This window comes from Monocercomonoides exilis (assembly GCF_001643675.1).
Source record: "Monocercomonoides exilis strain PA203 chromosome Unknown scaffold57-524287, whole genome shotgun sequence".
Lineage (NCBI taxonomy): Eukaryota > Preaxostyla > Oxymonadida > Polymastigidae > Monocercomonoides > Monocercomonoides exilis.
In genome coordinates this window covers 38,976-65,820 of record NW_027150602.1, presented here as the reverse complement: position 1 = coordinate 65,820, position 26,845 = coordinate 38,976, and the positions used below count along the sequence as shown (strand labels likewise).

The 26,845-nt window shown below is 37.2% G+C and overlaps 7 protein-coding genes across 7 annotated transcripts; 1 reads left to right on the top strand and 6 right to left on the bottom strand.

Moving 5' to 3' along the window:
- The first annotated feature begins 50 nt into the window (after positions 1–50).
- On the top strand, positions 51–3,149 carry MONOS_7755 (putative signal recognition particle-docking protein FtsY). Its single transcript, XM_067878104.1, has 3 exons — positions 51–137; positions 218–591; positions 664–3,149. The coding sequence occupies exons 1-3, from the start codon at positions 60–62 to the stop codon at positions 2,909–2,911; spliced, it is 2,700 nt and encodes an 899-aa protein (XP_067719947.1). The 5' UTR covers positions 51–59; the 3' UTR covers positions 2,912–3,149.
- Positions 3,150–3,821: 672 nt separating this feature from the next.
- Positions 3,822–5,938, bottom strand: MONOS_7754 (uncharacterized protein; the record flags this gene model as incomplete). Its single annotated transcript, XM_067878103.1, has 3 exons — positions 3,822–5,708; positions 5,776–5,890; positions 5,934–5,938. 3 exons carry the CDS (start codon positions 5,936–5,938, stop codon positions 3,822–3,824), a joined length of 2,007 nt encoding a protein of 668 aa, XP_067719946.1.
- Positions 5,939–8,732: 2,794 nt separating this feature from the next.
- On the bottom strand, positions 8,733–9,576 carry MONOS_7753 (uncharacterized protein; the record flags this gene model as incomplete). The annotated part of the gene is made up of 2 exons (XM_067878102.1): positions 8,733–9,284; positions 9,574–9,576. 2 exons carry the CDS (start codon positions 9,574–9,576, stop codon positions 8,733–8,735), a joined length of 555 nt encoding a protein of 184 aa, XP_067719945.1.
- A 5,878-nt stretch (positions 9,577–15,454) lies between these two features.
- MONOS_7752 (uncharacterized protein) lies at positions 15,455–16,054 on the bottom strand (the record flags this gene model as incomplete). Its single annotated transcript, XM_067878101.1, has 1 exon — positions 15,455–16,054. One exon carries the CDS (start codon positions 16,052–16,054, stop codon positions 15,455–15,457), a length of 600 nt encoding a protein of 199 aa, XP_067719944.1.
- Positions 16,055–16,129: 75 nt separating this feature from the next.
- On the bottom strand, positions 16,130–16,435 carry MONOS_7751 (uncharacterized protein; the record flags this gene model as incomplete). Its single annotated transcript, XM_067878100.1, has 1 exon — positions 16,130–16,435. One exon carries the CDS (start codon positions 16,433–16,435, stop codon positions 16,130–16,132), a length of 306 nt encoding a protein of 101 aa, XP_067719943.1.
- Positions 16,436–16,797: 362 nt separating this feature from the next.
- On the bottom strand, positions 16,798–18,875 carry MONOS_7750 (putative Cathepsin B-like cysteine proteinase). Its single transcript, XM_067878099.1, has 7 exons — positions 18,650–18,875; positions 18,377–18,587; positions 18,264–18,302; positions 18,098–18,206; positions 17,952–18,052; positions 17,691–17,862; positions 16,798–17,604 (listed from the first exon to the last, which is right to left on the bottom strand). The coding sequence occupies exons 1-7, from the start codon at positions 18,860–18,862 to the stop codon at positions 17,028–17,030; spliced, it is 1,422 nt and encodes a 473-aa protein (XP_067719942.1). The 5' UTR covers positions 18,863–18,875; the 3' UTR covers positions 16,798–17,027.
- A 145-nt stretch (positions 18,876–19,020) lies between these two features.
- On the bottom strand, positions 19,021–25,697 carry MONOS_7749 (uncharacterized protein; the record flags this gene model as incomplete). The annotated part of the gene is made up of 2 exons (XM_067878097.1): positions 25,623–25,697; positions 19,021–25,496 (listed from the first exon to the last, which is right to left on the bottom strand). The coding sequence occupies exon 2, from the start codon at positions 25,456–25,458 to the stop codon at positions 19,021–19,023; it is 6,438 nt and encodes a 2,145-aa protein (XP_067719941.1). The 5' UTR covers positions 25,459–25,496; positions 25,623–25,697.
- Positions 25,698–26,845: the final 1,148 nt, after the last annotated feature.

The window sequence follows — 26,845 nt, the reverse complement described above, 5'->3', positions numbered from 1 at the left end:
ATCTTTTTCTGATCATTCGATCATGTAATTATAGTATCAGATCAACTCGAAAGCATTAAATGGGACCTCAGCAATCAACCCAATCATTTCACGATCCCGAATATGATGCATTCAATTCGAAATACTCTTTACAAAAGGTTGTTGCAGCTTATCTTTCAATCTTTTTTTAAAAATAGTATTTTGTTGGATTCTTTTTTTGTTGTGTTTATTTCAAAAGGTTACAATAAATTCTCCAGTACCAAAGGAATGGACGTATTATCAAGCTGGACCAACAGACCGTTGCCCTCTTGTATTTCTTCCTGACTTGCCAACGACGCCTGACATCTTTTATAATCAGTTCATCAGCCTTCCTGCTTATGGATATCGACTTGTTTCCGCATTTTTCCCATATTATGACACGCACGATAATTGGGTGAAAGCATTTGAATGTTTTCTTGAAGCTTTATCGATTGATAAATTGCACATTATTGGCTCTGGATATGGTGGATTTCTTGCCCAGCTCTTTGATAAGACTCATCCAAAACGAGTAATTTCTATGGTTCTTATCAATTCTGCTGTGTCAACAAGTCATTATGCACCTCCTTCACAAGAGTATGCATGTCATTATTTATGAAAAATATTTATGTTTTCGTTTTTTATTTAACTTTTTGACATATTGTTCAGACTAACCCAAGCTCCATTGACTAAAATTCGTGATGAAGTTCTCAACTTTCTTCCAAAAGGATATCGTGATGCTGAAAGACAGAAGATGGTATTGTTTGTCCAGACTCGATTTATGACTCTCCAGAAAGATGTCATTCTTGGAAAACTGAAAATGGCATCAGAAAAGGTAACATTGGAAGAGACTGAAAATGCGAATGAGATGCAGACAGATAGTGACAGTGAATTGAAAGACGAGCCAAAAGTGGATGTTAAAAACGATGCAAAAGAAAGTTCTGAAGCCGCAGGAAAATCAACTGAAAATGCAGAAAAGCAAAGCAGCGAAAGTGGTTCAAGCGCTCCAAGCGAAGGAAAGGGCGCAGAGCAGCAGGCAGCGACTGAAAGTTCAGTGAGCACATTTTCAGAAGCAGTTGCGTCGCAGACCGTGGCAAAAGCAGAAGATGCCTCGCAGAGGATAATTACAGTGATAACGTGTATGGATCTTTCAGATGAGAGGCGCGAGCGAAGCGAACGAGTGGGCTTTCTGCACGTTTCGAGCAAAGCAGCGCTGATGAAGAAAGGAGGAGAGTATCCGTTTCTGTCACTGGGGAGCGAGTTTGACATCCACATTAGAGTGCATTTGAGGAATGTGGGAGAGAAAGAGACTGCAAAAGCAATTACTTCAGACACAGCAATATCTTCCACTGCACCAGCAGCAAAAGCACCACAAGCACCACAAGCAGCAGCAGCGTCGTCTGCTTCTTCATCTTCTTCTGTTTCTTCATCGTCATCATCATCGTCTTCTTCTTCTTCTTCATACTCAACATCATCTTCCAGTTCTTATGAAGCAACAACACAAGAACAGTCATATGCAAATGAGACAAAACAGAACCAGATGGGATTGCAGACTGAAGAAAAGCAGAAAAAAGAAGAAGAAGAAACCAAAAATGACAATGTTGAAAAGAAGAACGAAGAGGTCAAAGCAGAAGAAGCAGAGAATGCTGAAAAGAAAGAGGAAGAAGCAAAAACAGACGAGAAGGCTGTTTCTGAAGAGCAGAAGACAGAAACATCTGCAGCAAAGGAAGAAGCAAGTGATGCAGATGCAAATGAGAACAAGGCAAAAGAGGAGACTTCTGAGGCATCGGCAGAGGAAACAGCCAAGTTAGAGGCTGAGGCAAAAGAGAAAGAAGAAGCTGAAGCAAAAGCAAAAGCAGCAGCAGAAGAAGAAGCAAAAGAAAAAGAAGCAAAAGAAAAAGAGGAAGCAGAAAAGAAAAGAATTGAGGAAGAAAGGATAAAGAAAGAAAAGGAAGAGGAAGAAAGAAAGAGGAAAGAGGAAGAAGAAAAGCGCATAAAGGAAGAGGAAGAAAGAAAGAAGAAAGAAGAAGAGGAAAGATTGAGAAAAGAGGAAGAAGAAAGAAAGAAGAAAGAGGAAGAAGAAGAAAGAAAGAGAAAAGAAGAGGAAGAGGAAAAGAGGAAGAAGGAGGAAGAAGAAGAAAGAAAGAGAAAAGAAGAAGAGGAGGAAAAGAGAAAGAAGGAGGAGGAAGAGAAGAAGAGGAGAGAGGAGGAGGAAAGGTTAAAGAAAGAGGAAGAAGAAAGGAAGAAGAAGGAAGAAGAAGAAGAAAGGAAGAGGAAGGAAGAGGAGGAAAGATTGAAGAGAGAAGAGGAAGAGAAGAAGAGGAAGGAAGAGGAAGAGAAGAAGAAAAGAGAAGAAGAGGAAAGGTTGAAGAAAGAGGAAGAGGAGAGGAAGAGGAAAGAAGAAGAAGAAGAAAGGAAGAGGAAGGAAGAGGAGGAGGAGAGGTTGAGAAAAGAAGAGGAAGAAAAGAAGAGAAAGGAAGAGGAAGAGAGACTGAAGAGAGAGGAAGAAGAAAAGAAGAAGAAAGAAGAAGAGGAAAGGAAACAAAAGGAAGAAGAAGAGAGATTGAAGAGAGAAGAAGAGGAGAGGATTAAACAAGAGGAAGAAGAGAAAAAGAAGAGAGAAGAGGAAGAAGAAAGAAAACGCAAAGAAGAAGAGGAAGAGGAGAAGAGGAAAGAAGAGGAAAGAAAGAAGGAGGAGGAAGAAGAAGAAGAGAGGAAGAAGAAAGAAGAAGAAAACAAAAATGAAGAAGAAAATGCGGGACAAGCTGAAGAGAATCAAGAAGGGGAAGAAGAACAAAAGGAAGAAGAGAATCAAGAGGAAGAGAAAGAGGAAGAGAATGAAGCTGCAGAAGAAGCAGAAGCTGAAGCAGAAGCTGAAGAAGCTGAAGGAGAAGCTGAAGACGAAGCGGAAGAGTAATCATACACCCCACCTTTCATGTAAATTGAGTGAAAACGGAGAAATATCTTTCTTTTTCTTAATCTTTTTAAATTTTATAAATTTTTGATTATTTATTTGTTCACAAAATGAACATGCATCCGCATGCATCTGCCCAAAAAATTGCATTTTATTCGATTGCATGTGCTGTGAACACAATTCTTTTTATGTCAATTTTATTATTTTAAAGTCAAAAACAGAAAGCTCTCGAGTTATGAGATATCGTTGCTGATGTTATTTCACATCGTTTACGGCTTTGCTCTCAAATTTGCTTTTTTGAGAGTAAAGAAAATGGTTAACAGAATGGAGAATGCTACTAATTGTCAAAAATCCCAACTCGACGCACTTCATTTGTTCAAAATCATTTTCTCCAATAAAAATTAGAAGATGAAAAGAATTATTAAGTGAGTTGGAATCAAATCTTCAAAGCAAAGCAAAGTGCATGTGAATTTCTTGACATCCTCAACTCAATCAAATCATCATCACTTTTTCGATACCAAAAGAAGTACTTCTTCTATCAATCTTTTCTGTATAAAAAAAGTGAAATAAGAGATATACACTCCTTTCCACTCATTTATTAAAGAAATTCATTTCTTAAAAACATACTGAAAAACAATTAACAAAAAAACATAAAACTCACAACGAAAAAAGCAAAATCTTTTCTAAAAAAAATGCTAAGGTATAAATAAGCTTTAAACAAAGAATTGCACAAGAAGTTGAAATCGAACAAAAAGTGAAATGTTGAAGTGGAACGATTGTAATGTGAAGGGGAATTGAATTGCTTTTAAAAAATTTCTTCTTTTGAGTCGAACAGAAAGTTTAAAAGAAGAAACGATTTTTGTAATAAAAAATGCTAACTGTTTGTGATTATCCTTAATTTTATTTATTCATGCTAACTGTCATCGTTAATAGCAGTCAGTATTGTTCCGTCAGGCTCTGATACAACAAGAAGAGAAGGAAGTACAGTTTGGTCAACAACTTCAAAATTCAATTGAGGAGGAGCATCTGCTCTGCTTTCTTCGTTCTCGGTCTCATCGTTGGACAAGTCAGACGATGAAGAATCTGTCTCATCTGAATTGCTGTCTTCATCTTCATCTTCATCGTCTGCTCCATCTCCTCCTTCTGTTCCTCTTCTTCTGTGATGGTGATGATGGTTGCCTTCTTCCATTTCCTGCGTTCGCTGCATATCCCCCAAAAGCATCAGGATTTGCAATATCGGATCCAATTCATTCACATCCATGTTAACAGCCCCGTTCCTCTCAATTCGTTCGTGCCTTGCTCTTCCATGTGCTCCTCTCAGGTTAGTCCCTCCTTCGTCATCCGCATCTCCTGCACCGATCTCATATGCCTGCTCAAATGGCATGTCAAGCATTTCGTTGTCAATTCCAATTGCAGGCGAATGTACTTCCCTTCGATCATCAGCCCGGCCTTCGATGTCGATGTCTATCTCATCCATCTGAGCCCTCCTTTCTCGTGCAGACAAAACTCGATTGTGCCGATGATGATGCCCCGCGTTGTGGTGCCTTCGCCTCAGATGCCCTCCTTCGTTGTCAAATCCGGTTATGTCATCCCCTTGATCGATATTATCATTGGTATCTTCTGCATCCTCCAGTTCATATGGCACGTCTTGTTCTGCTTCGGCCGATCCGTAATCTCCATCTCTTCTTCGGCCCATCAGACTCTGACGCTTTAAATATAAGCCATTCTTTTTCACTCTGAAGACCACTCTGTCAGTGAATGTGATGTGGTTGAGGTTAATCCCTTGGAATATGGTTGGCTCTTGATTTGTCCTGTTTTCTGGAGCTGTGTTGAGATCTTCCAGATGGCGAAGCCGCTCATCGAGGACAGCCATCCTCAGCTCTGTTTCTCCCATCTTGTTGAAGGCAATAGTGTCAATCAGACAGAAATAGAGGAATATCACCAAGGCATCAGCAGAATCATCAAAAATGATGGTGATGGCATAAAAGGGCTCTGGTATTGCTACGACAAAGATAAGATAGATGAGCCTTAGAAAAGAATATGCAAGCAGATCAATCTGAAAGCGTGAAGTGAATCGAATTTTTGAGTGAATAGGAAAGGAAGCATAAACTGGCCTCAACGGAATTAGAACAAGTTGGTTCTTGAGAGCATTTTTGTTCGCTTTGTTGTTGGCAAAGAGATGATATGAAACAAGTGTCAAGATAATAATCAATCCAATGAAAGTCATTCTGCTATATCCAAATGTCAGCAGTCTGAAGCCAATGTGCAGCAGCGATACAACAATCATAGCTGCCCACGTTGTTTTCTTGATACTTCTATGTGTGATTGATGCTCCTATTGCGGACAGCCACAGAACAATCATTGGCATTGCTGATCCAACAGCTTTTGTCAGCTCCATGATTGCAAGAGTGTACCACAAAGGCCTTTCTCTTCGATATAGTGTCACGTAGTTAATGCTCACTCCGTGAATAATAGAAATGACACAACGAACAGCAGAAAGGATTAGCAGCCCCCAATGAAGAGCGCATCCAACACCAATTGAATGAAAAAATGCAACACGTCCCAAACAATAAAGAAAGAGCATTGCCCAAACGCTCGCAGATACTAAATAATAGATGGGCAGAGACATTTCATAAGAAGGTAAAGGTGTGCCACCAGGATTAAAAAAAGAGCCATTGATTGATAACTTTCCAGTTTGCAGTTTGCAGTTCAATAGTCCAACAGTGTATAGATTCTCGCTTGTAATCACAAGAGTATAACTTCCTTCATTATTAATCGTTATGCAAGAACGTCTGAGTTGCTGATAAAATAAAATTCAAAAGTGTGCGAAAGTTAGCAAGATAAAATAATTTGTTTGTTCTTCAAACTTGAAGTTCAGTTGAAAAATTGATGCATTCATTGTTTTCTTCTTTAAATTTGTTCCCTTTTCTATCAAAATCTTTTGCAGGAATGGCGAAAAGGATCAAATCTTGGTCTTTTCCCCTGAAACAAAAAGTAATTTAATTAAAAAATATTCTTCGCATACTGCATCTTTATGTTTATTTCAATCGATCCACCTATTTCATATATTAAATGTTAAAAAAATGTCAAGCGAAAAATTATTAGATATTATTCTTATTCGCTACAATATCACTTAAAAAATAAATACCAGGGATGAAGCTAAAGTTCCCAATTTCATAGTATCTCAGTGGAACTGTCCAAGATTTATTAAAATCAAAAGAAAAGCATTGCTTTGTTAAAAGGAATGCAAAAATGCATAAATAAAGCATTAAAAAGCAGAATTATGCTTTTTTGATTTTTATAATGGGAAAAAATTGTTGTTGGAAATTTTTTAATTATCACAGTATTTGAAAGGCTGCTGTTTATTCCAAAATGGATAAAAAGACAGGGAAAAAACGAATTTCTGTTTGTAAATGAAGATTCCAACAAAAATCTTTTGGTGTAAATTGTTGTTTTGTTTGATTTATTCTTAACTTTCAACTGGCTTAAAAATTAAAAACTTAGTGAATGCGCATAAACTTTTCTCAAACTGAATATAATAAAGAACAAAAATGTTTCACAAACAAATTATTCCTCAAAAAAAAAACTTCTTTTTTTAAACAGAATACTTGAATTGAATTGACTAATCCAACTTAAAACATTGTTATTTTTTGAACAAGCATATGAAAATTTCATTTCCATGTTCAAATAGTGATAATTTCGTTATTTCTGAAACAACATTCTGTCGAGAAAAAACATTATTTTCATTATAAAAACAGGCATTTTTTGCATGAGAAAACAATGCAGTATTTTTTTTTCACTAAAAACACTATATTCTGATTGAATGTGTGACAAAAGAACGAGATGTGTGTAAAATGTTTGTGGATAAGTGATGAAGACAAAAAATTAAAAATTAAACATTTTTATATTTTTATTATTCTAATTTAATATTAATGATGTTTTCCAAATCGCTTTTCTTCGTGTGTCTGAATTTTTTTGAAAAGTTCCTTTAGTTCAAATACAGTGAAGTTCGGTTATAATCACATTCGATTTTGCACGATTTTTTGTGATTATAACCGAACTTGATTATAACCGATTTTTTGATCAAAACGTACCAATTACATTTTTGTTAAGATATTTTAAATGATTCTATAATTTTTTTGCTGCTCGAAAATCAAACAAAATGTGATTCAATTGTGTGCCAAATTCAAAAAGTGCGGTTTCTTACCAATTTTTAACGATCATTTTTTTGGATTAAACCTTAACAGTGAAAGCACATTTCTTTCAATTATTTCGGTGAAACATAGAATTATTCAAAGTAATATTTATGAAATCTAATCACCTAAAAAACTCCACAGACGTGAATCCACATGGAATGTTTATATTTCTGTATCTGTCAAAATCAACCGTTTGATTCATGGAAGGCAACTTAATTGTTGGAACAAGATAATCGTCACAGCAAAATAGTCGCAAAAATACGAAAAGAGGATACGAAGGTTAGCTTAACTATCAAAAAAAACAAACAATAACAATTTACAAAATCAACCTCAATCAATGAACGAAGAAGATATTGGAAAGTCTAAAACTTTCATTGCTGTAAGTTTTTTTCATAAAGAAGATGTGCACAACAACGATTTATATGAAGAAATTACAAATAAAAGAACCGAGAGGCCTTCTTCAACATCATCCTCTCATTTTCATCATCCTGAAGTTTCATCAAAATTTGTTTCAAATGAAAATTCACATTATTATTTCGGAACTGAAAGAAAAGTTTCCATAAGATGATGAATGAACAAAGAATCAAGAAGAGTCATCTCCAACGGAGAAAGAACCTTCTCAGAAAGCGTGGTTATTTGGCTTTTGTGGATGAATTCTTTTGGCATTCCATTGCAATGAAAAAGATTCGAATATTTATTAACACCCTAGAATTCGAGCCATTTGCTTGCACATACTCAAATATTGCTGGACGAGAAAAAAGGAAGAGCTTATCAAATTCGAGGACTGTGCAAGAAGACAATGCCTTGAACATTCTGTTTGTTGATGGAATGAAGCATTCTGAATTCACTATCAGCGAATTGGATGTGACTTCATCGCCAAATGCCTTGACTTCTTCTTCTTCTTCTTCTTCTTCCATACAACAGTCACTTCATCTACTTCCTCACCTTCATCTGATTCCTCTCCTTGACATGCTTCTTCTCAGCTTCAATCGTCTTCTGAAACACATCGTTCCACTCGCATTGAAAATGCACATCTGAAAGAAGAGCAAAAATTGAGCTGCCTTGTGAACATCAAGATGATGATGGAGTGTCTGAGGCAGCCTGGGCAGCGCTTGAAACAAGGAAAGAGAGAAGACAAAGCAGCCACTGCCATTCAGTCAGTGGTGCGGATGTGGTTGGCAAGGAACCGATATCATCGAGAATCACCGAAAGGAAAAGGAGCGAAAGTCATTTAAAGAAGATAAAAGACGTTTCTAACAAAACATTGGTTCTTGCAAATGTTGGAAAAGATTCATTCAGAGCGGGAGGAGAAGTGTCTGGAGTTGCAGAGGAAGCTCTGTGAGGAGTGGGTCATTGTCAAGCAGAGCAAACGAGTTCACATTTATCTGCCATCACTCGGCTGGGACGAACGAATCAGGCATTCAATAGGCACGCACAAGTTAATTTTATCTTTAGCTTGAAAAGAACATTGACATTTCACCAAAGTTAATGTATTATCCAGATTCAATTTAGCCATTAACCTCATCTCCAAATTCTTCTTCCGCTTCTCATTTCAACGTATCCCTTAAAGTGATCCTGTTACATCTTTTTTTACAACTTGAAAACTACTAGCTTTCGCAATCAGTCGATCATTCTGATCCGAATGTGGATGTTGTGCTTGTTTCGCCTGTAGGACTGGAGGCAGACGTGGTGTGGTATCCGAAAAAGTTTCTTGTTGCTGTTGAAGTGCAGTAGTCATCTCTTCGCTCAGCACCTTCGTCTTCTTCAACTGGAACAGCTCGCCGATCAACTTCGCCATTTAGGAGGCGGAGAAGCGAAGAGAAGAAATCTTCAGAGAATAAGCAGCCATCATCAGCACCTGCGATTGACCCTTCGGATGCATCTGCGGAGGCTGCGCCATACACGTCGGCAGGAGCGATGGACGACTTCGAGAGGTGGCTGGGGTGTAAGAAAATCAAAAGATTTCGTAACTGAGGGAGCAACAGACGCTTCGAATGATTTGTTGTGGCTCGGCGGGGGGTGCTGTATGGGGGTGTTGTGTGTGCGTACGATGTGACGATTTCGGCAATGCTTTCGGTTCCGCTGGAGGTGCAGCTTCCGTCGCTTGCAGCGTCGGTGGGCACGAAGTCGGGGATCAAGCGGATCTTTACAGCGGCAGATGTGAATGCTTTCCCGTTGATCTACGATCTGTTTGCCCGTCGCTGCAAATATGGCGATCGCAACAGTCGAGGCGTGTGGGGGTGAAGTTGGATGAGAAAGTGATGGGGTAAGGTGTTGTAGTGTGCGAAGTGAAAGAGATTGTGGAGAAGGCGTTGGAGGCTGCGGGGATGAGGATGGAGGATGTGGTTCTGTCACCAGCAGCGATTGCGCTGGCGGTGCTGGAGGAGCGGGAAGAAGTGGAGGAAGGAAAAAGAAGAAGAAGAAGAAGAAGGAAAATAAGGCGGAGGATGAATTGAAGTTTAGAAAAACCATGAAGAAAAAAAGTCGTAGATGAATAAGAGGTATTTTGAGTTAAATATGCTGCTTCAGAAGATTTGAAATTATAAACGGATAACAAAGCATACGAACGAGCTGGAAGAGCGTCTGCAGGAGAAGGACAAGATCATCCGGATGCGGGAGAAGAAGATTTTGAAGATAAGCAAGAAGGATATCGCAAAAGTGAAGGAGCTGAATGAAAAACTTGTTGCAATGAAGGAGAAGGTCGATTTTGTTGACGTTGAGATTGAGAAGGAGAAGAAGTGGAAGACGCAGTTGTGTGTGTTGGTGAGTTCAAACACCGAGAGTTCGCTGGACGGTTGGGGACGAAGCTTCCCAAGCTTTCTTTGTTTGCATATTAGGGTTACGGAAAGGTTTTGTCTTCGACTTTGTTGATTTTGCCTTCTGGGCTATGAGAAAAGTGCGATGAATGATTTGCAGCAAGCAGTGGCGATGGCTGCGTTGTTATGTTTTGGTCCAACCCCATGGAAAGAGATTTATTGCGAAAGTGGGGAACATTGTGTGTGTTGTGAGAGAAGCTAACAGTTGTGGAGGAGAGAGGTCTGACTGAGGTGGAAGAGAAGATACAAGTGAAGAAGATGATGATGAACAAGATGTTGAAGAAAACGAAGATGCTGATGGTGCTGTCGAAAGTACAGCTGCAGACGAAAAGCCAGAAGAAAGAGATATTCAATGAGGTGATTGTGAAGCAGCAAATGATTCTTGCGCAAAAAAGCAGGAGCAAAAGAAAATGAAGGCGACATTTGAAGTTTAAGTGAAGTGGCTGGTTGTGCAGGTGAAGGAGCTGGAAGAGAAGATGCGGAGTGGAAAATCTGAAAGGGGAAGTGAAGGAAGGACAGAGGAGAAAGTAGCGATATGGAGTGATGGAGCGAGGATAAAGAGGAGGTTGAATAGTAGTTGAGGCGGAGAATAGGAGGATGCAGAGGAGGATTTTGGTGTCAATGAATGATGATTCGAAGAGAGAGCATGATGACTTTATGTCTCCGGGAAATTAAACAGGAGCAAAGAAAAGGGAAGTAGAATGGAAGATGATAGTTGCTCGGCTGTTGTGCATTCATCTAAAGCAGACGACAGACAGCATAGACAGAGAAGGGTCGGAGTGGCTTGAGAAGATTCCGGGCGAAATTGTGAAGGGTTGTCTGGGTCTGTGGGTTTGCCTTTACCAGTATAATCTCCAGCGATGGAGCGGTTGATGAGCACATTGACTAAGTTGCTGGAACATGAGATTAACAAAATGGAACATATGCTTCGGATTCACATTTGATTGCATTGATTTGTGAATATGCAGTTATCTCTGAAACAGTTGAAGACGGTGATGAAGCCTTCGCTTATGTGGATGCTGTCGAAGATCTGTGTGATATTCTGAGATTAGATCGCAGCAGGCACAGGATGGATCATTTCTTGTTAGCTGCTGTCAGATTTATTTGGAACTTGGGTTATTTCAAGTTGATTCTACAAAGCTCATTCCATGTTTGCAAAAATGAGAAAATGCAAAATTCATTTTTTTATATCATATTGAAAGTGTGGTGAAAAAGATATTTATATTTTGAGTGAAAAAAATGTTGCATTGAAAGATTCATAATCTTAATATGAAGCAACAAATAAACATGAAATCGCAAAACGTTTTACAGTGTTTTGATTTTTTTATCTCCTTTAACAAGTGTGTAATCTTCTTCGCTATCTGTTCTTTTTCTTTTTTCTGTGCACGGCTGAATGCATGGAAATTTTGTTATCGTTGTTTGAATCAAATGTTTTGTTGCAATTTTGTCCATGAATGAATCAATTTCTTCATATGCGGAGAAAGTTTTTGGTGATTCAATGTTTTCTTCGAAATATGGTTTCAAAATTTTCCATTGATGAAACGCTTCAGTTGTGCTGATAACCTTTTCTTTATGATTTTCTAGTTTTTCTTTTGAAGGTATTGGAATATCATCTTTTTCTTCATTTCTTATTTTTTCTTCCACAAAGTTTACAATTTCAGTATTTGAAAGAGATTCTCTTGTTGTTGTATTATCATCATTTGTATAATAATCTTCAAGTGTTTCATTTTCAAAGCTTTTGTCTTGACTTTTCACTCTTTCAAACAGATCGGCGTATTCACTCATTTCACTTTCTTTCATTATTGATAATTCTTTCCTTGGTTCCTTAAGATTCTTCCATCCTGCATGTTCGAAACAATGCTCAATTGTTTCCTTTTTAACATCATTCCAAGCTTTTGAAATCATGTTCATAGTCTCAAATAAATCAATTCTTGTATCATCTTTCATTTCAATCTTCGCTAATTTCTTTCGAAGCAGAGAGGTTTTGAAATAATGTTTGAATGTTTATATTATTCCAGCGTCAAGGGGTTGAATAATTGAAGTAACGTTCGGTGGAAGATAAAACAAGGAAATATGTGAAAAATCTGTTGAAATCAAACTATGTGCCGTACAATTATCCACAACCAATGCTATTTTTCTGTTCATTGAAGCCATTTTCGAATTAAGCAATTTTAAGCAATCATTAAACAAAATTACATTCATCCATGCATTTTTGGATTGGGTGTAATTGACTTGTAAATGTTTTCGTTTGAAACACCTCGGATTTTTCGATTTTCCAATCATAAAAGGTTAAATTTTTCTCCTGTCATGTTTACGCACAAAAACACTGTGACTCTGTCTTTAGGTGTTTTCATCCCAACAGCTTTTTCTGAACCTTCTGTGAATGTTCTATTAATTAATTCGTGAATGAACAAACCCAATTCATCTCCATTAAAAACATTTTCTTCGCCAAATTCGCTAATAATTGTCGGAAGAGTCTGTTTTATCCAAGTTTCTGCAGATGATACATCAGCTGAAAGGACCTCTCCAGATATCTTTTTTGATGTGATATTGTAACGTTTTTTCCATCTGTCAATCCAACTTTTCCACATATGGGTAATTATTTTTGAAAAGTCGCAAATGTTTAATTTTCAAATAAATTGAAATTTTCACATTTTGCTCAAATTTTAATTTCCACTCACGAAACCTCACATTTATGGTATCTATTTCTGGACAATGCTATTTCACACATTTTAAAGAAGATTCGTGAGTGGAAACAGAAATTTGAGCAAAATATGAAAAAAAATTTTATTTTGAAAATTAAACGTTTGCGACTTTTCATAAAGAATTACCCATATGTTCTTTTGGAATATCCAAATGAAAATCTTCTGCAAAGGACTTCACTTTTTCGATTAAAAGATTGCCATTTATTGGCAACGATGAATTTGTAGATCTAATTTGCCTAAACCAGATAATCAATGCTTTGTCAATTTCAGGATAAGTTGAAGCACGAATTTTTATTTTTTCATTTGGTTTTGCATTTTCAGAAGCCTTTTGAATAATATAATCTCTCGATTTCCATATTTTTGTAATTGTTGAAGGATCAACATGATAATCAGAGCAGATGCTGTTTCGTGGAGTGTGAGGTGTTTTCTTTAGATGGTTGATAATATCCAATTTTTGTAGAAAAGATAGCTGAGTTCTTTTCTGTTGCTTTACTGATTTTTCCATCATTTTGATATTTTTTAAAACAATTTTGGGTTTAAAATATTAATCAATTTTTAATCACTATGTGTTTTTATTTAAAAACATTTTCATTAATTGAGAATTAATATAATATCAATTTATTTTTTTTTTTTTTTTTTTTTTTTTTTTGATTAAAAAAAGAACTTAATTTCAAAAATCCCATTTCAAATAAAAAATTGTGATTATTCGCGATTTTGGCTTGATTACAACCGATGAAATTACACACGAAACTTTGCCAAATTTTTTGATTCACGAAAAAATGTGATTACTCGCGGTCTTGATAATAACCGAGGTGATTATAACCGAACTTTACTGTATCAACAAAAATAAAAAGTTTTAAATAACAATCAAAAATCCATGACATCTTATAAAAGTTTTTTGAATAGAATCTTGTTGCATTATCCAATTTTGACTTCCTATTTCGTGAAGTTTCGTGAGCAAGAACAAAAATTAGATGAAAAAATTCGATTTTTGTTTTATTGAAAATTATTCATAAGAAACTTTTCAAAAATATTTTGACATCTTCATCTCCGAAAGAACGTTTCATTCATTTTAAATGCTTTTTCAGCTTAAGCATAATAAGATCTGGATTTTGTTTATTTTTAGCAATTATTATTTTTTTATCTATTCCCATCAATAATATGTAAAAATTGATTTTTCTGATAATTTCAAATTTTCGAGAAAACGTTTTCGCACACAATCATTGGCATATCAAACAATGATATTGTGAAAAAAATTTATTTCATTCAGTTTTTTCTAATTCCGCGAATGTCATTGAGTCTAATTATGCTAAAAGGCATGAAAAACTATATAGGTTTGTATCACTTTCTTTTTATTTTTTTTCAAACTGAATCAAAAATAGTTATTAAAGAGAAATTTCAAAAGTTTTCCAATACCACAAAAAACATGACCATCTCACAACTTTACCTATCAATCTGATTGACAGTTATTAATAAACTGATAAATAGAAAACAAAATAATAAAGATGTTTTTTCAACGCTTCTTTAATTTTTCCATTTAAAACCAAAAAAATGGAAATTTCCAAAAAAGTCAAGATAAATCCTTTTTTTAACTTTTTGGATGTGAGTGTTTTTTTTGAAATCACAACATTTTTCGGTGTGTGAAAAATAAGATATTTTGCTTACTATGAAAATGGATTATTCTGTCAAATGAAAAATGAATAAAAATTAATAGAAAAGTCAATGTTTTTGAAGAAATTTCCATGAACAAAGAAACAACATTTTAGTGTTAAATTTGAAATATTCAAATTGTATTATTAATCCGAAATTTTTATCGAAAAAAAAAATGGATTTAATAATTACAACCCGTGACATAAACATTACACAAACAATTCTCTAAAAAAACCCAAAACGATGTTTATCGAATCAAAAGAACATAACAATACGAACAAAACCAATTCAGAACAAGATCTCGACCATTTTCCGAACATATGAAAAAATTTTTTCAAATTTTTTAAATGAAGGCCAGCTAATTTACGTTTTTCTCAGTTATTTCAAATTTAACTGGGTTAATAAAAAATTCGTGTCCGAAACTTGAAATTGCACTAGTTAGTTAAAATGACTAATAAGGTGATAATTGTTGTAATCATATTTGATCTCTTAAATATTACAGTTCGAAGATTTGTATTGAATTAAAATGAATGAACACTGAAAAATGAAAACATTAACAAATAACATCATCATTTTAATTTGTGCAAAAACATTTTTCTCTAATTCAGTTGTTATGAATTCAGCATTTGAATATCAAACCTCATATCAAAGGCAGACAACCCATGAAAAACAAACACCCCGAAATTGTTTTTGATTTCAAAAATAATCACCCAATTTATTTCGCATTTTCTCTATTATGTTTGCTTGATTTTAGGGTTTTCGAAGTTAATGAGATCATATAGGATTTATTGTTGGTTTATGGTTTTGTTGGGTATATGAAGATTAGGGTTAATCCGAGAAGCGTTTTTTAAAATGAATATCATAAAAAAAGTGGGTACCGCGAAAGTAACCTCTTGCCCTTTTCTATTCTCATTGTATCTTATATTGTTGATGCGAGATCATTTTGAGAATTAAACAAGAAAAGCAAATGCATTGAAATGAATATCTTTCATAAAAGATTCGCATATCTTTAGAAAGACAATGCATCTCTCAAAAAGATGTTAGCTAGATGAAAGAACTGAACTTTGTTTTTTCGAACTTCAACCTCAATTCATATTCCACAGATTTTCCAATTCACAAAGAAAAAAAAACCATTGGAAAAACTTGCTGATTCACTTAAACAAATATTTTGTTGTTTCTTCAAATTTTCATCCATTCGAGTGGTTCTTCGTTTAAAATTTGAATCCACCACTTGGCCATTGTCCTTTCATTGTAATCAACAATTGCATTATCATGCCTCATCCACACTGGTGGTTCAGTCTTTAAAAATTGAATCCAATACATTGCCATTGTCCATCCTTCATTATCAGCAATTGCAATATTATGTCTCATCCATGCTGGTGGTTCTGTTTTGACATTAGCAATCCATTTCATGGCCATTGTCCATCTGCTCTTGTCGGCTAGTGTTGCATCATGTCTCATCCACTCAGGTGGTTCTGTCTTGACACATTTAATCCATTTCATTGCCATTGTAACTCCATAAATATTAGCAAGAATTTTGTCATGTTTCATCCATTCTGGTGGAACTGTCTTCACATGATTAATCCATAGCATGGCCATTGTATTTCCCTCTTTATCAGCAAGCGCATTATTATGCCGCATACATTCTTGTGGTTCTGTTTGGATTTCTTGAAACCATATCATCGCCATCGTCCATCCATCCTCGTCGGAAAGTGCAATATCATGTCTCATCCATTCTGGTGGCTCTGTTTTGACATGATAAATCCACAGCATGGCCATTGTCCATCCGTTATTATCAACAAGTGTAATATCATGTCTCATCCATTCTGGTGGTTCTGTTTTTACATTATAAATTCATATCATTGCCATTATTTCTTTATCCTTTTGAGTTAGTGTTGAATCGTGTCTCATCCACTCTGGTGGATCTGTTTTCGCATTCTCGATCCAATACATAGCCATCGTCCATCCATCCTTGTCGGAAAGTGTAATGTCATGCCTCATCCATTCTGGTTGCTCTGTTTTGATATTTGCAATCCAGTGCATTGCCATTGTTTTCCCATTGTTATCAGTAATTGATGCATCGTGCTGAACCTCTGATGGAGGCTCTGTTTTATTCTCAATAATCCATTGCATTGCTTCGGTTTTCCCATCTGCCCACATTTTAATATTCGTTGCTTTTTCTTCTTTGATCATTAACGCTTTTCCGACGGAAAGAAAGATCTGAGTTGTTCAGAAACAATATTTTCTTAAAAATCCAAGAAATAATTTTCTATTATTTTTGTTTTGGGCATTGAGATTTAATTTGTTTTTTGTATTCATTTTTTCCCTGATGATAAAAAGAAAATTTGAGAATCAAACAATTAATCACTAGGTCAATCTTATATATGTTTTTTTCAAAAAATATTGATTTTTGGAAGAAAAATTAAATTCCTTGTTTAACAAAAAACAAAAAGAATGATAATTTCAATTAACTGATATTCGAGTGAATGCTTAAAGAAGTGTATTTTAGGCGTTTTCATCCAAAAAAATCTTGCACCATTACCGTGAAATAAACAAATAGTTGATTGCAAAAACAACGTTATTTTTCGAACAATCTAAAACATTCCTCATAAAAACACTCAATAAAAATTGAAACGTATTGAAAACTAAAGAAAAACAATAGCCATAAAACAATCCAACAAATAAAGCATCTTTAACAAAATTGAAATTATATTGTTTTGAGAACTGTTTGCTTACAAACAATTATGATTTTTCATGTATAATGATCACTGAAAAGAGGCTTTTTCATTTCATTTTCCTCTGAAGATGATTCTTCATTATCACTCGCATCACGATTACCACCTGAAATATCATCATCATTTTCTTCTATTTCATCATCAGGCTGCGAAGAGATTGTTTTTGCTTTGGAAACTTCTTTTGAATCAGTTCCGTTCCACTGTGATTTTTTTGTTGCTGTCAAAGCACTTTCTGGAATGCTCCAGTTAAATTGAGGCAAAGTTCTCATCATTTGCCTTCGCTTCTTTTGCTTCTCCGCTCTGAAAATTGCAATCCTTCCCACAATCAATGCAACAAGTGATGCAACTGCAAAGGATCCACTTAGCGCTGCAAGCACAATCACTGCTGAAGGAACTTTTGACTCATTTTGCGTTTTCTTCCGATTTTGATATGAACCATCAGTGTCATACATTTCAAGAGTTGGCATTGGAGGCGGAGCAATCTTCTTTGGAGGCGGTCTTTGAAAGTAATACAATCCATTCTTTTCAATATGGCACTCATCAACACCACGTGGGATCTTGAAAAATCCTTTTTCTCCGAATTCAGCTCCCCAACTTTAAGAATTTTCAAAGAAGAAGAAGAAAAAAAAACAAATGCATTTCAATTAAAAATAAAAAATATTTTAATTTATGATAAAAACCTGTTTTTAATAAGCCAGTATTTTGTCATCTGCTCTCCATTTGTAGTATTTTCTAGTTGTTCTCCCCATCCATATAAAGTGACAGCGTGCAAAACAAAGTTTCTCTCTGATTTCTCTTTCCGATAAATTCCTCCTTTGTATTCACTCAGAGAAGGATATGCATTCATCGTAACTGATACCAAACAGCAGATGAATTATCGTGGTGTCACATTAAAGTTAAAGCATTTACTTTTAAAAATAGAGAATTTGGATGTGACAAACCCGAAGCTGGTCCAAAATTCATGAGAACTCTCATCCAATTCTTCTCAAACTCACCGTATTCATCAAATTCGATAAAATAAGCATGATAGTGTGCTTCGTGACTGCAAAAAAATCATAAAATATTCAATTGAAAAATTCATTCAAACGGAGTGAATATGTGCGCCCTTCTTCCATCATCACAACGACGACTGCAGTTTGTGGTATTTCCATCAAATTTCTGGCATTCATCGGCAACAGTACCAGATTGAATGATATCTAAAAAAAAAGTTCAATATAAATACTTGTCATTAAACAATGAAGATGATTACACACTTAAAAAAGATAAAATAAGATGTCCTCCATCGCATCCCTCTGTTGTACATGATTTGAACAAACAAATACAAAAAGAAAGAAATAAACAAATTTGACGACAAAAAAAAGTATACTGCTATAAAGTTGTTTTCCAAGATTTGAACCTGATCGTGTATTGCAATTAAGCTCGTGAAGAGGAGACATTACCAAATTTATTCGTAATTGATCATTTCTTGTTACGTTCGAAACCCAACTTCCAGCTGTATCCATTGAGGAGAAAGCCCAACTTCCTCCGCATTCTTGCTGATCAAAAACGTGATTGATTGGAAGAGAATCCTTATGCTCCTGAATAGATTGTTGAATTTTTAAAAGTTTTAAAAATAAAGCCGAAAAATAAACTAATATACATTTAGTAAGCTAAAATTTGCAGGAAATATTTCATTTTCATTTGATTCATTGTTGTATAGTTTCTGTGAAGTTAATGGAACGACTTTTTTAAAAATCACTTTATTTGGATCTATAATCTGCAAATTGTATATCCCTCCCTTTCCATCCAGTCCTTCGAAATGTATGGAATGTAATACACAAAAGCAGCTAACTAAAATATTTAACCAAAACATCTGAATTGTCAAATAAAAATTGATAAAAGTAAATATGGATTTGTTGATCAATCATTTTCACAATAAAATAGAAAAATAAAATATTTCACAACTATTTTAAAACCACACTTATAATAGTAAACAAATAAATTGTTATGAATGATTTTTTTTCCTTTTCATTAAGCATGTGCAAATTGCTTAGTTGTTAAAACAGAAGAGATTGGTGGATTAAGTGTTCTAGCTTTTGCAGGACCGAAATGGTTCATTAATTTATTCAATCTGTTGTCAGTCTCAGGCATCATTGAATGAGCAGACGTAGTTGAAGTGCGTGCTGCAAGAAGAGAATGAAGATGGGAAGGAGTTTGCTGTGAAAGGGGTGCCATTGAATGTGACAAACGAGGAGGAGAGGCAGCAGCAGTTGTTTGAGGGGCTAATCGTGTTTGAGTTTCCTGTTTCTCTCTGAGTGTCATTGAAGAAGGCAGAGAAGGCAGAGAAGAGTGTGCCCCGTCCAGAGTGAATGGAGACAGAGGAGCAGAAAAGGAGGACGAGAGATGGGCAGGCGAGCGCAGGAGGAAGGGATCAGAGAAAGAAGAAGTCAAAACAGCCTTAGATGAAACATCATGTGCATCATCATCACATTTCTTTTCATCTGATTCTTTTTTGATGTTTCCATCGAATTCTTTCTCTTTCATTTCAGCTGCATCTTCCTTTGACTGAACAGCAGTGCTCTTGTGGTCATCAGAATAAGAAGCATCTTCTTCAGAATTATTCAGAGAAGAAGAAGGAATATTTTGTGTGTTGTCAGCAGGTTTGGCAACAGCAACTGGATTGTGTCTTTTGAGAAGAGTGTCAAGAGACGACGAATTCGAACGAGGTGCTGCTTCTTTCTGTGAGACAGATAGAAGATTGCCAATGAAGGAGCCAGCTGGCTGTGATGAATGTGAATGCTCCGAATGAACATTTGAAGAAGATGCAGAAGCAACTGCCTTCTCCTTTTTCTCCTGCTGTTTTTCTTCGCGTCTCTTCAAATCGGCTTGGCTCTCTCTTTTCTGCTCCTTCTCCGACAGCATCTTCTCCAGTGCCTCCATCCAGCTGGCGTTGCTGTAAGGTGCTGCTCCCTTTCCACTCACACCTCCATTTCCTGTTGCTTCCAATCTGTTTTTTTGACTTCTATCCAAATTGTGAAGCTGCTGATGTTGCTGTGAATTCATCAAGTTGTCTGAGTTTTGTTCTTTTGAGTATTCTGCTTCTTTCTTTGGCTGCCTTTTTTCTCCGCCGATTGCCTTCAGCCGCTGGCTCAGCTCCATCGTCTTCCCTTTCAATGCTTCATAGCGACTCAATCGCCGTGTGGAAGGTGTCTGCCGTGTTGAGGATGTGGATGCAGATGTGGATGAAAGAGGAGAAGAAGAGGAGGAAGAAGAGGAGGAAGATGAAGTGGATGGTGAAGTGGAAGAAGAAGAGGAAGAGGAAGAAGAAAAAGGAGAAGTCTCTTTTGATGCAATTGTTTGTGACTGATAAATGTCTTGTTTTGGAGCAGAATAACTTGAAGTCGATGGCTCTTGTTGATCGTGCTGTGCAGAAGCAGACGAGGCAAAAGGAGGAAGAGAAGGCGACGAAGACGAAAGAGAAGACGTGGGAGAAGGCGTTTGAATTGCCTCGAATGCATCTGGCGATGTTGGCTGCAAATGTGATGGAGAAGTTTTTCTTCTGTTTTCAGTCATTGGATGATCAATTGACAGATTCTTGAGTTTATCTGTTTGATTCACTTTGTATTCCTCTTTTTCTTCTTCTTCTGTTTCTTCTTCCTCATTATCGTCATCTTCATCATCTTCTTCCTCTTCTTCATCCATTCGATTTGTTGCTTCTTTGCCATTTTTGAATGTTTCATTCATTTCAATCGGATGTTTCAAAATGGCATTTTCGCTCTTCCTTTTTGAACTCTCTTCTTTCCTTCTCTCTTCTTCTGCTTCTTCTCCATCATCATCTTCATTATATTCATCATCATCTTCATCTTCTGTGTCACCTTCCTCTTCTTCATCTGATATTCCAAAGTTATTCACTTTATTTTGATTTCTTTCTTTCAAAGAAGCAAATCTATTGCTAACATTTGCCGCTTCTTCTCTTCTCTTCTCAATCTGCTTGGAAACAGAAGCTAACAATTCTTTTTGCTTTTCTTTAACATCATTTGCTGTCAAATAATCTTCTTCTTCTTCTTCTTCTTCTTCTTTCATCAATCCACCTTTTTGCTTGTTTGATTTATTCTCTTTATTCTTTTTCTCTTCTCTTCTGTTTTCGTTCCTTGTTCCTTTTCTGATTGAACTTTGCGTGGCAAAAGAAACACTGCCATTGCTCTTCGTTCTTCTGTGTGTTTGCACATCGTCTTCTTTTGAATGTTTATAAACCGAATCATCATCATCATCTTCTTCTTCATATTCTTCATCTTTTCGTTCTTTTTCTTTTTCTTTTTCTTCTTCCATTCCTTTCTCTTCATCGCTGCTGTATGAAAGAGCATCCTCTTCTTCTTGAAAATGTCTCATTTCTGACTCACTTTTTCGCTGAGTCTGCAAATTCAATGGAATTCTATGTGAATGTTGTTGCTGTTTGAGTGGCCACAAACTCTGAATGGTTGGCGGGTTTTGATAGCCATTCAGCCCATCCGATGAAGCAGATGCACTTTTCTCTGCTCTGTTTGCAGAAGTCTCTTGACTCAACACTCTTTCTGACACATTCTGTCCCTCATTCTCTTTATCATCGTCATTCTCTTTGGAACTGATGTTATTCTTCTTCATCTTCATCTTCTTCTTGTCTTCTCTCATCGACAGCGCCATTCGCCTCTGCTGGTTGGGCGACTGCAGAAGCATCCCTGATGTCGTCAGGAGGGCAGACGGAATGGGCGAATTTGAGACTGTTCCATCTTCAAACACAAACTGCAGCGAAGGAGGAGGCGTTTTGTCAGCAAAACGGCGCAGATTTGAGAGAACAGCAGCGACAGGCGGTTGTTTTGCGAAAGGCGGCTGGTTTTGGAGGGAAGAGGCAGAATGTGTGTGGGCAAGAGGAGGCAGTGAAAGAGGTGGAGTGGCAGAGAGTGCGAAGGAGAGAGAGGCAGAGGAGTTTTGATGTTTGTGGGAGAGCTTCGGCAGCTGAACAGGAAGCACAGCTGTTCTGTCGCTGCGGATGTTGCCTTGTTCGAGCTGTCTCCCCAGTGGCGATGAGGGAGAAGAGAAGGAAGAGGTGCGTGTGGGTGTCGAGGGGATGAATGAGTGGTGCGATGAGAGAGAAGGAGAAAAAGGGGACAAAGCCTGCAGAGAAGGCGAGTGAGTGGCACTGAGCGGGACAGAAAGTGTGGTGCAGATGGTTGGCGTGGGCGAAGGGCTGTCCTTTTGAGTGGAGTGTTTGCGAGGCGGAGGAGAAGAGATGCGAGGCGAGGTGATTGGGAGAGGGGCAGCAGCAGCAGAAGAAGAAGAAGCAGAAGGGTGAGTGGATGTTGTGTCTTCGCTGTCTGCTTGCTGAAGAGAGCGATAGAAGGAGAAGGAAGAGGCAGAGGAGAGGAGAGGATGGGATGCAGATTCAGATGATGTTGGAGAGAGAGAAAGAGCTTGCTGGCTGAAGCGCTGGATGGGAGGAGTGGCGATGGAGGATGTGTGTGAGTGGAGAGAGACAGGAGAACAAGGAACAGAAGATGTCTGCTCTTTCATCTCTTTCACCTCTTTCTGCTCCTTCATCTGTATTTGTTGCATCATCTGATGATCTGAGTGTGAAGGAGAGGCAGCAGATGAGCTGTGATCTGAATGAAAATGCTTGCTTTCATCTTCTTCCCTGTTCAAATCAGCATTCATTGCAGATGAAGTATTCTTATCTTTTATTTCTCCTTCTCCTTCTTCTTCTCTTTCTCTTTCTCCTTCTTTCTGAGAGAATTCGTCAGATGCCCGTCTTTCTGAGCGAAGCTGCGAAAGCTCGTTTTGTGCTGCTTTGATGTCCATTCTCGACTTCCACCAGAATTCAATCTGCCGAACAGACTCCTTCAGCCTCATCGAATTCTTCTCTTTCTCTTTTTCTTTTTCTTCATCTTCTTCATCCTCATCATCTTCATTGCCTTTTTCTTCAACAGAATTGCTGATTTTTGGAATATCTGCTTCTTTCTGTTTGTAAGAAGCAAACATTTCGTCTTCTCCATCTTTCACAGAATATTCATTTTCCTGTTCTTTTCTCGCAGAACCATCTCCAAATGCTTTCATTCTTGTTCCTTCTTCTTCTTTTTCTTCGTCTTTCTCTGCCTTCACCTCATCTTTTCCATCACCTCCATCATTCATCGCAGATACTCCAGTCAATCTCTGCTTCAGCTTCGCCATTTCCGTCTGCAGTGCAATCACACGCGGATCCCTCTGAGCAGAAGAGAGAGGCGGCGAGTGCTGATTGTGTGAAGTTGACTCAGAAGATGTCTGAAGCGACGCCTGAAGCGTGGCCTGCTCTGCTCGTCGGAGGGCTCTTCTTTCAGATGCTGTTCGTTTGCCGGCAGATGAGTCTTGTTTGGCTGCTGGTGGAGTGGCTGATGTGTTGTGAGGCTGTTCATTCGAGGCAGAAGGCGAAACAAGTGATGAAAGAAGAGCTTTTGTCGATGCGAATGGAGTTGAATCGCGTGCTGGTGCAGCTGACAGAAGAAGAGCTGCTGAATGTTTGAATGGAGATGATTCGAGTGATGCAAGTGTTGCTTCGGCGTGTGATGAATTTCGAATTGGAGGATGATTTTCATTGAGATTTGTGCTGTCAGAAACAGGAGAATTCTGATTGATGGTTTTTGTGTCCTTTCCAAATGGAATACTTTGTTTATTAGCTTCGGCTAAAGCATTTGATGATGAATGATCTTCTAATTGCTCAGGAGGAGGAGGAGGAGAAGAAGAAGAAGAAGAAGATGATGATGAGGCAGATGCAGAAGCAGAAGATGGAATAAGAGAAGGTGATTCCTGGTGTGGCACAGACAAAGGCGTGGAGCGGACGCGTGGAGGGAGCAAAGTTCGGAGTCTGTCTTTCAGAGAGGCAGAAGGTGTTTGAAGAAGAGAAGGAGAAGTGGCAGCGCTGGACGGGTGATGTGGTGGAAGAGCAGAAAGAGAAGGGCTTTGTGCAGTGTGTGACGGAGAGGGTGTGATGGAGGTGCGAGGCAGCTGGAGAGAGGAAGAGAAGTCTCTGGAGTGTGCTTCGGAGGAGGAAAAGGGAGGGAAGGAAGAAGAAGAAGAAGAAGAATTTGAAGAAGAGACAGTTTGTGCCGAAAGAGGATGAGAAGAGAGAGAAGAATTGTGGCTGCTGGATGAAGTGCGGATGGTTGAAGAAGGCGAAGGGTTGACTCCCTCGGCTGTGCTGTTCTGCTCCTTCGGCTGCTCCTTCAGCTCATCTGGTGAGTGCAATGGAGGATGCAGACGCTGGTTCGTCTCTTTTGGCTTGGCAGATGTCGGACGAGGCTCAGAAGCACCAAGAAGGTTGCTCTGCTGCTCGCTTTTTTGAGGCGTGTTGTTGTCTTCCTGCGAAGAAGAAGAAGAAGAAGAAACAGATTGAGGTGCGCTGGCTGCAGAAAGCAGAGGTAAGCTGTCTTCGCAAAATGCCTCAATTGCCTGCTGAAGCATCGAAGACATCAGCTGGTTGGTTTCGTCAGCCGGAGAAGAAGCAGAAAAAGTGTGCGAGCAAAGCGAAGGGGAGCTGCTGGAACGATTCGCCTTGCTCTTTTTTTTCTTTCGCTTTTTGTGTGCAGCAGACGATGCTGCCACGACATTCGGTCCTTTTCCTTTCTCGCCATCTTCCGCAGAGCTGTTGGCTGCCAAGTGCATCTGCTCCTCGTCTGCCGCGCTTGTGTGAAGAGTCGCTTTCCGCTCGGCTTCTTTTCTCATTTCTCTTTCTTTGTTGAGCTCGTCTTGGAGAAGTTCTGCTTTTTTTCGTTCGTTCTCAAGCTGCGCCAAAACTTCATCGCGATCCATCTCTGTCAGATCAATCACCCGAAGAAGGGCGTCTTTCTCCCTCTGGTGCCGCAGTAGCCGAAGTACAGCAGGATTCTGCATAAGATCATCGTCTTTGCTCTCAAATTTTTGTTTTGATTTTTCGTCATTACTTTCTGTTCTGGAATTTTCTTTCGCAGTTAAGCTGTCCTGAGATATTACCGAAGGATTTGAGAACGTGCTACTGGCTTGTAAATGCGGAGATACTCCATCAAGTATATCTTTACTTTTCGATTTTTTGCGTTTATGCAAGTTTGCATCCGATGGTTGCCTGATAACATCGTTCTTTACAGAAGAATTGTAGGCTCTCTCGGATGATTTATGAGATTCAAAATGATTGCGTGTAATTCGTTTTGAAGGAATTGAAAGAAATGAGTTCAATGCATTTGCGAGCTCTTTTTCACTTTTCTTTTCTTTCTCTTCATTTTTGAAGTTTTCCTGTTCAGGATTGTCATTCGCCACATGCTTTGATCGTTGTAATGATGAAGAATTATTCGTAGATTTGTTGAGTTTGATTGAATTTTCGATCGTTTCAAAACTATTTATTGGACGATGGGGTGAAGGCCGATGAAGAACAGATAATTGATTAATTTGTTGTTCTGAAGCAGAAGTTGATGAGATAGGCTTTTGATTCATTGAAACAGTTTAACAAAAGTTAAATAGAAAGTTTGTTTCTAAAAACATAAGCAATTGATTTTTTATCAACGTGTATTTAAATAAGTTGTTTATTTTTTATTTTTTGGAAAAACAAAAATTTCAAGAAAATTTAGGATAAACAAGTGTTGAGAAATAATACATACATCTCTACTGAAATGTGATTGCAACTTGAATATGCTTTCTTTTTTGTTACCGTTCCGAAAAAAATATGATTATAAACTTGTTTTTGTGATTATGGACATCGATCAATTTTTAAATCAGTATGTTTGTTTTGATTATTGCTGTTTAAAAGCTTGATGATTATCTATTGGATGAGAATAATATGAAGCCAAAACGATTCATGAACCTAATTTTAAATTTCGAAAAAAAAGAAGACTGAAAGTTTATAATTAATGACATCATGTGACTTTTCATGAAAAAAGCGTTGTGTATTGAAGCTGTTGGAATAAAACCAAGGTTGGAGAAATCAATCAAATTTTGAGAAAGAGATTAATTTGATTGAATTTTTAACAAACAAATGTAAATATTTATTTTTTGTGATTTATTCGAGAAAATCATTTGTAAATTGCTTTGCTTTTCTTTGTTATTCAAATGAATAAATGAAGCAACAGGTTCAGTGCATGAAAAAAATTTCATGTTCTTTGCTGTCAGTCCGTATAAAAGAATTTTCTCACTGTCTTATTTAATGCATTATGTATATTCTCAATATGGTCATTTTCCTGAACAAGGTTATTTTTTCATCATATATTATTCTTGGTTGGCGTTTTTAACAACCATTTTTTGATTATAACATAAACTGGAAATAAAAACAAATATTTTTTTATAACAATTTAAAGTTATAGTTTTATGATCAATATTTTAACAACGAAAGAATTTTTGGTTTTTTGCTTTTTTGCGGCTTTTGAAGCCGCAAATGAGATATATGAAATAAACAAGATATTTATAAACAAGAAGACTTCAACTTCAACACAATTTCAGCAGATATTACCAAATTATACCGCAAGTTCAAACTATTTGTTTCTTTTGGCAAACTCATCCTTAAAACTTGATGACATTGCTTTCATTGACTTATCGCAACATTCTATTTCTGTTCTTGATGGAACATCTTCGCTTTTTTGTTGCAACACAAAATTTGTTTATTCTTCGAAAGCATTAACTCCGTTTGCTTCATCAGGATCTGTTTTGCTTTCAAACGTTTCGATAGACACTTGCACATGCAAAAGGCAGTTGCCTTCTATCGTAAATTTGCAGAATGAAGCTTCTTCTGGAGTTAAACTTATTAATTCATGCTTCTTTGATTTTACAGTTGTATCAAGCAAATCTTCGTCTTTACTGTGTTCAGGGATTGGAAATTATGAAATTGTCG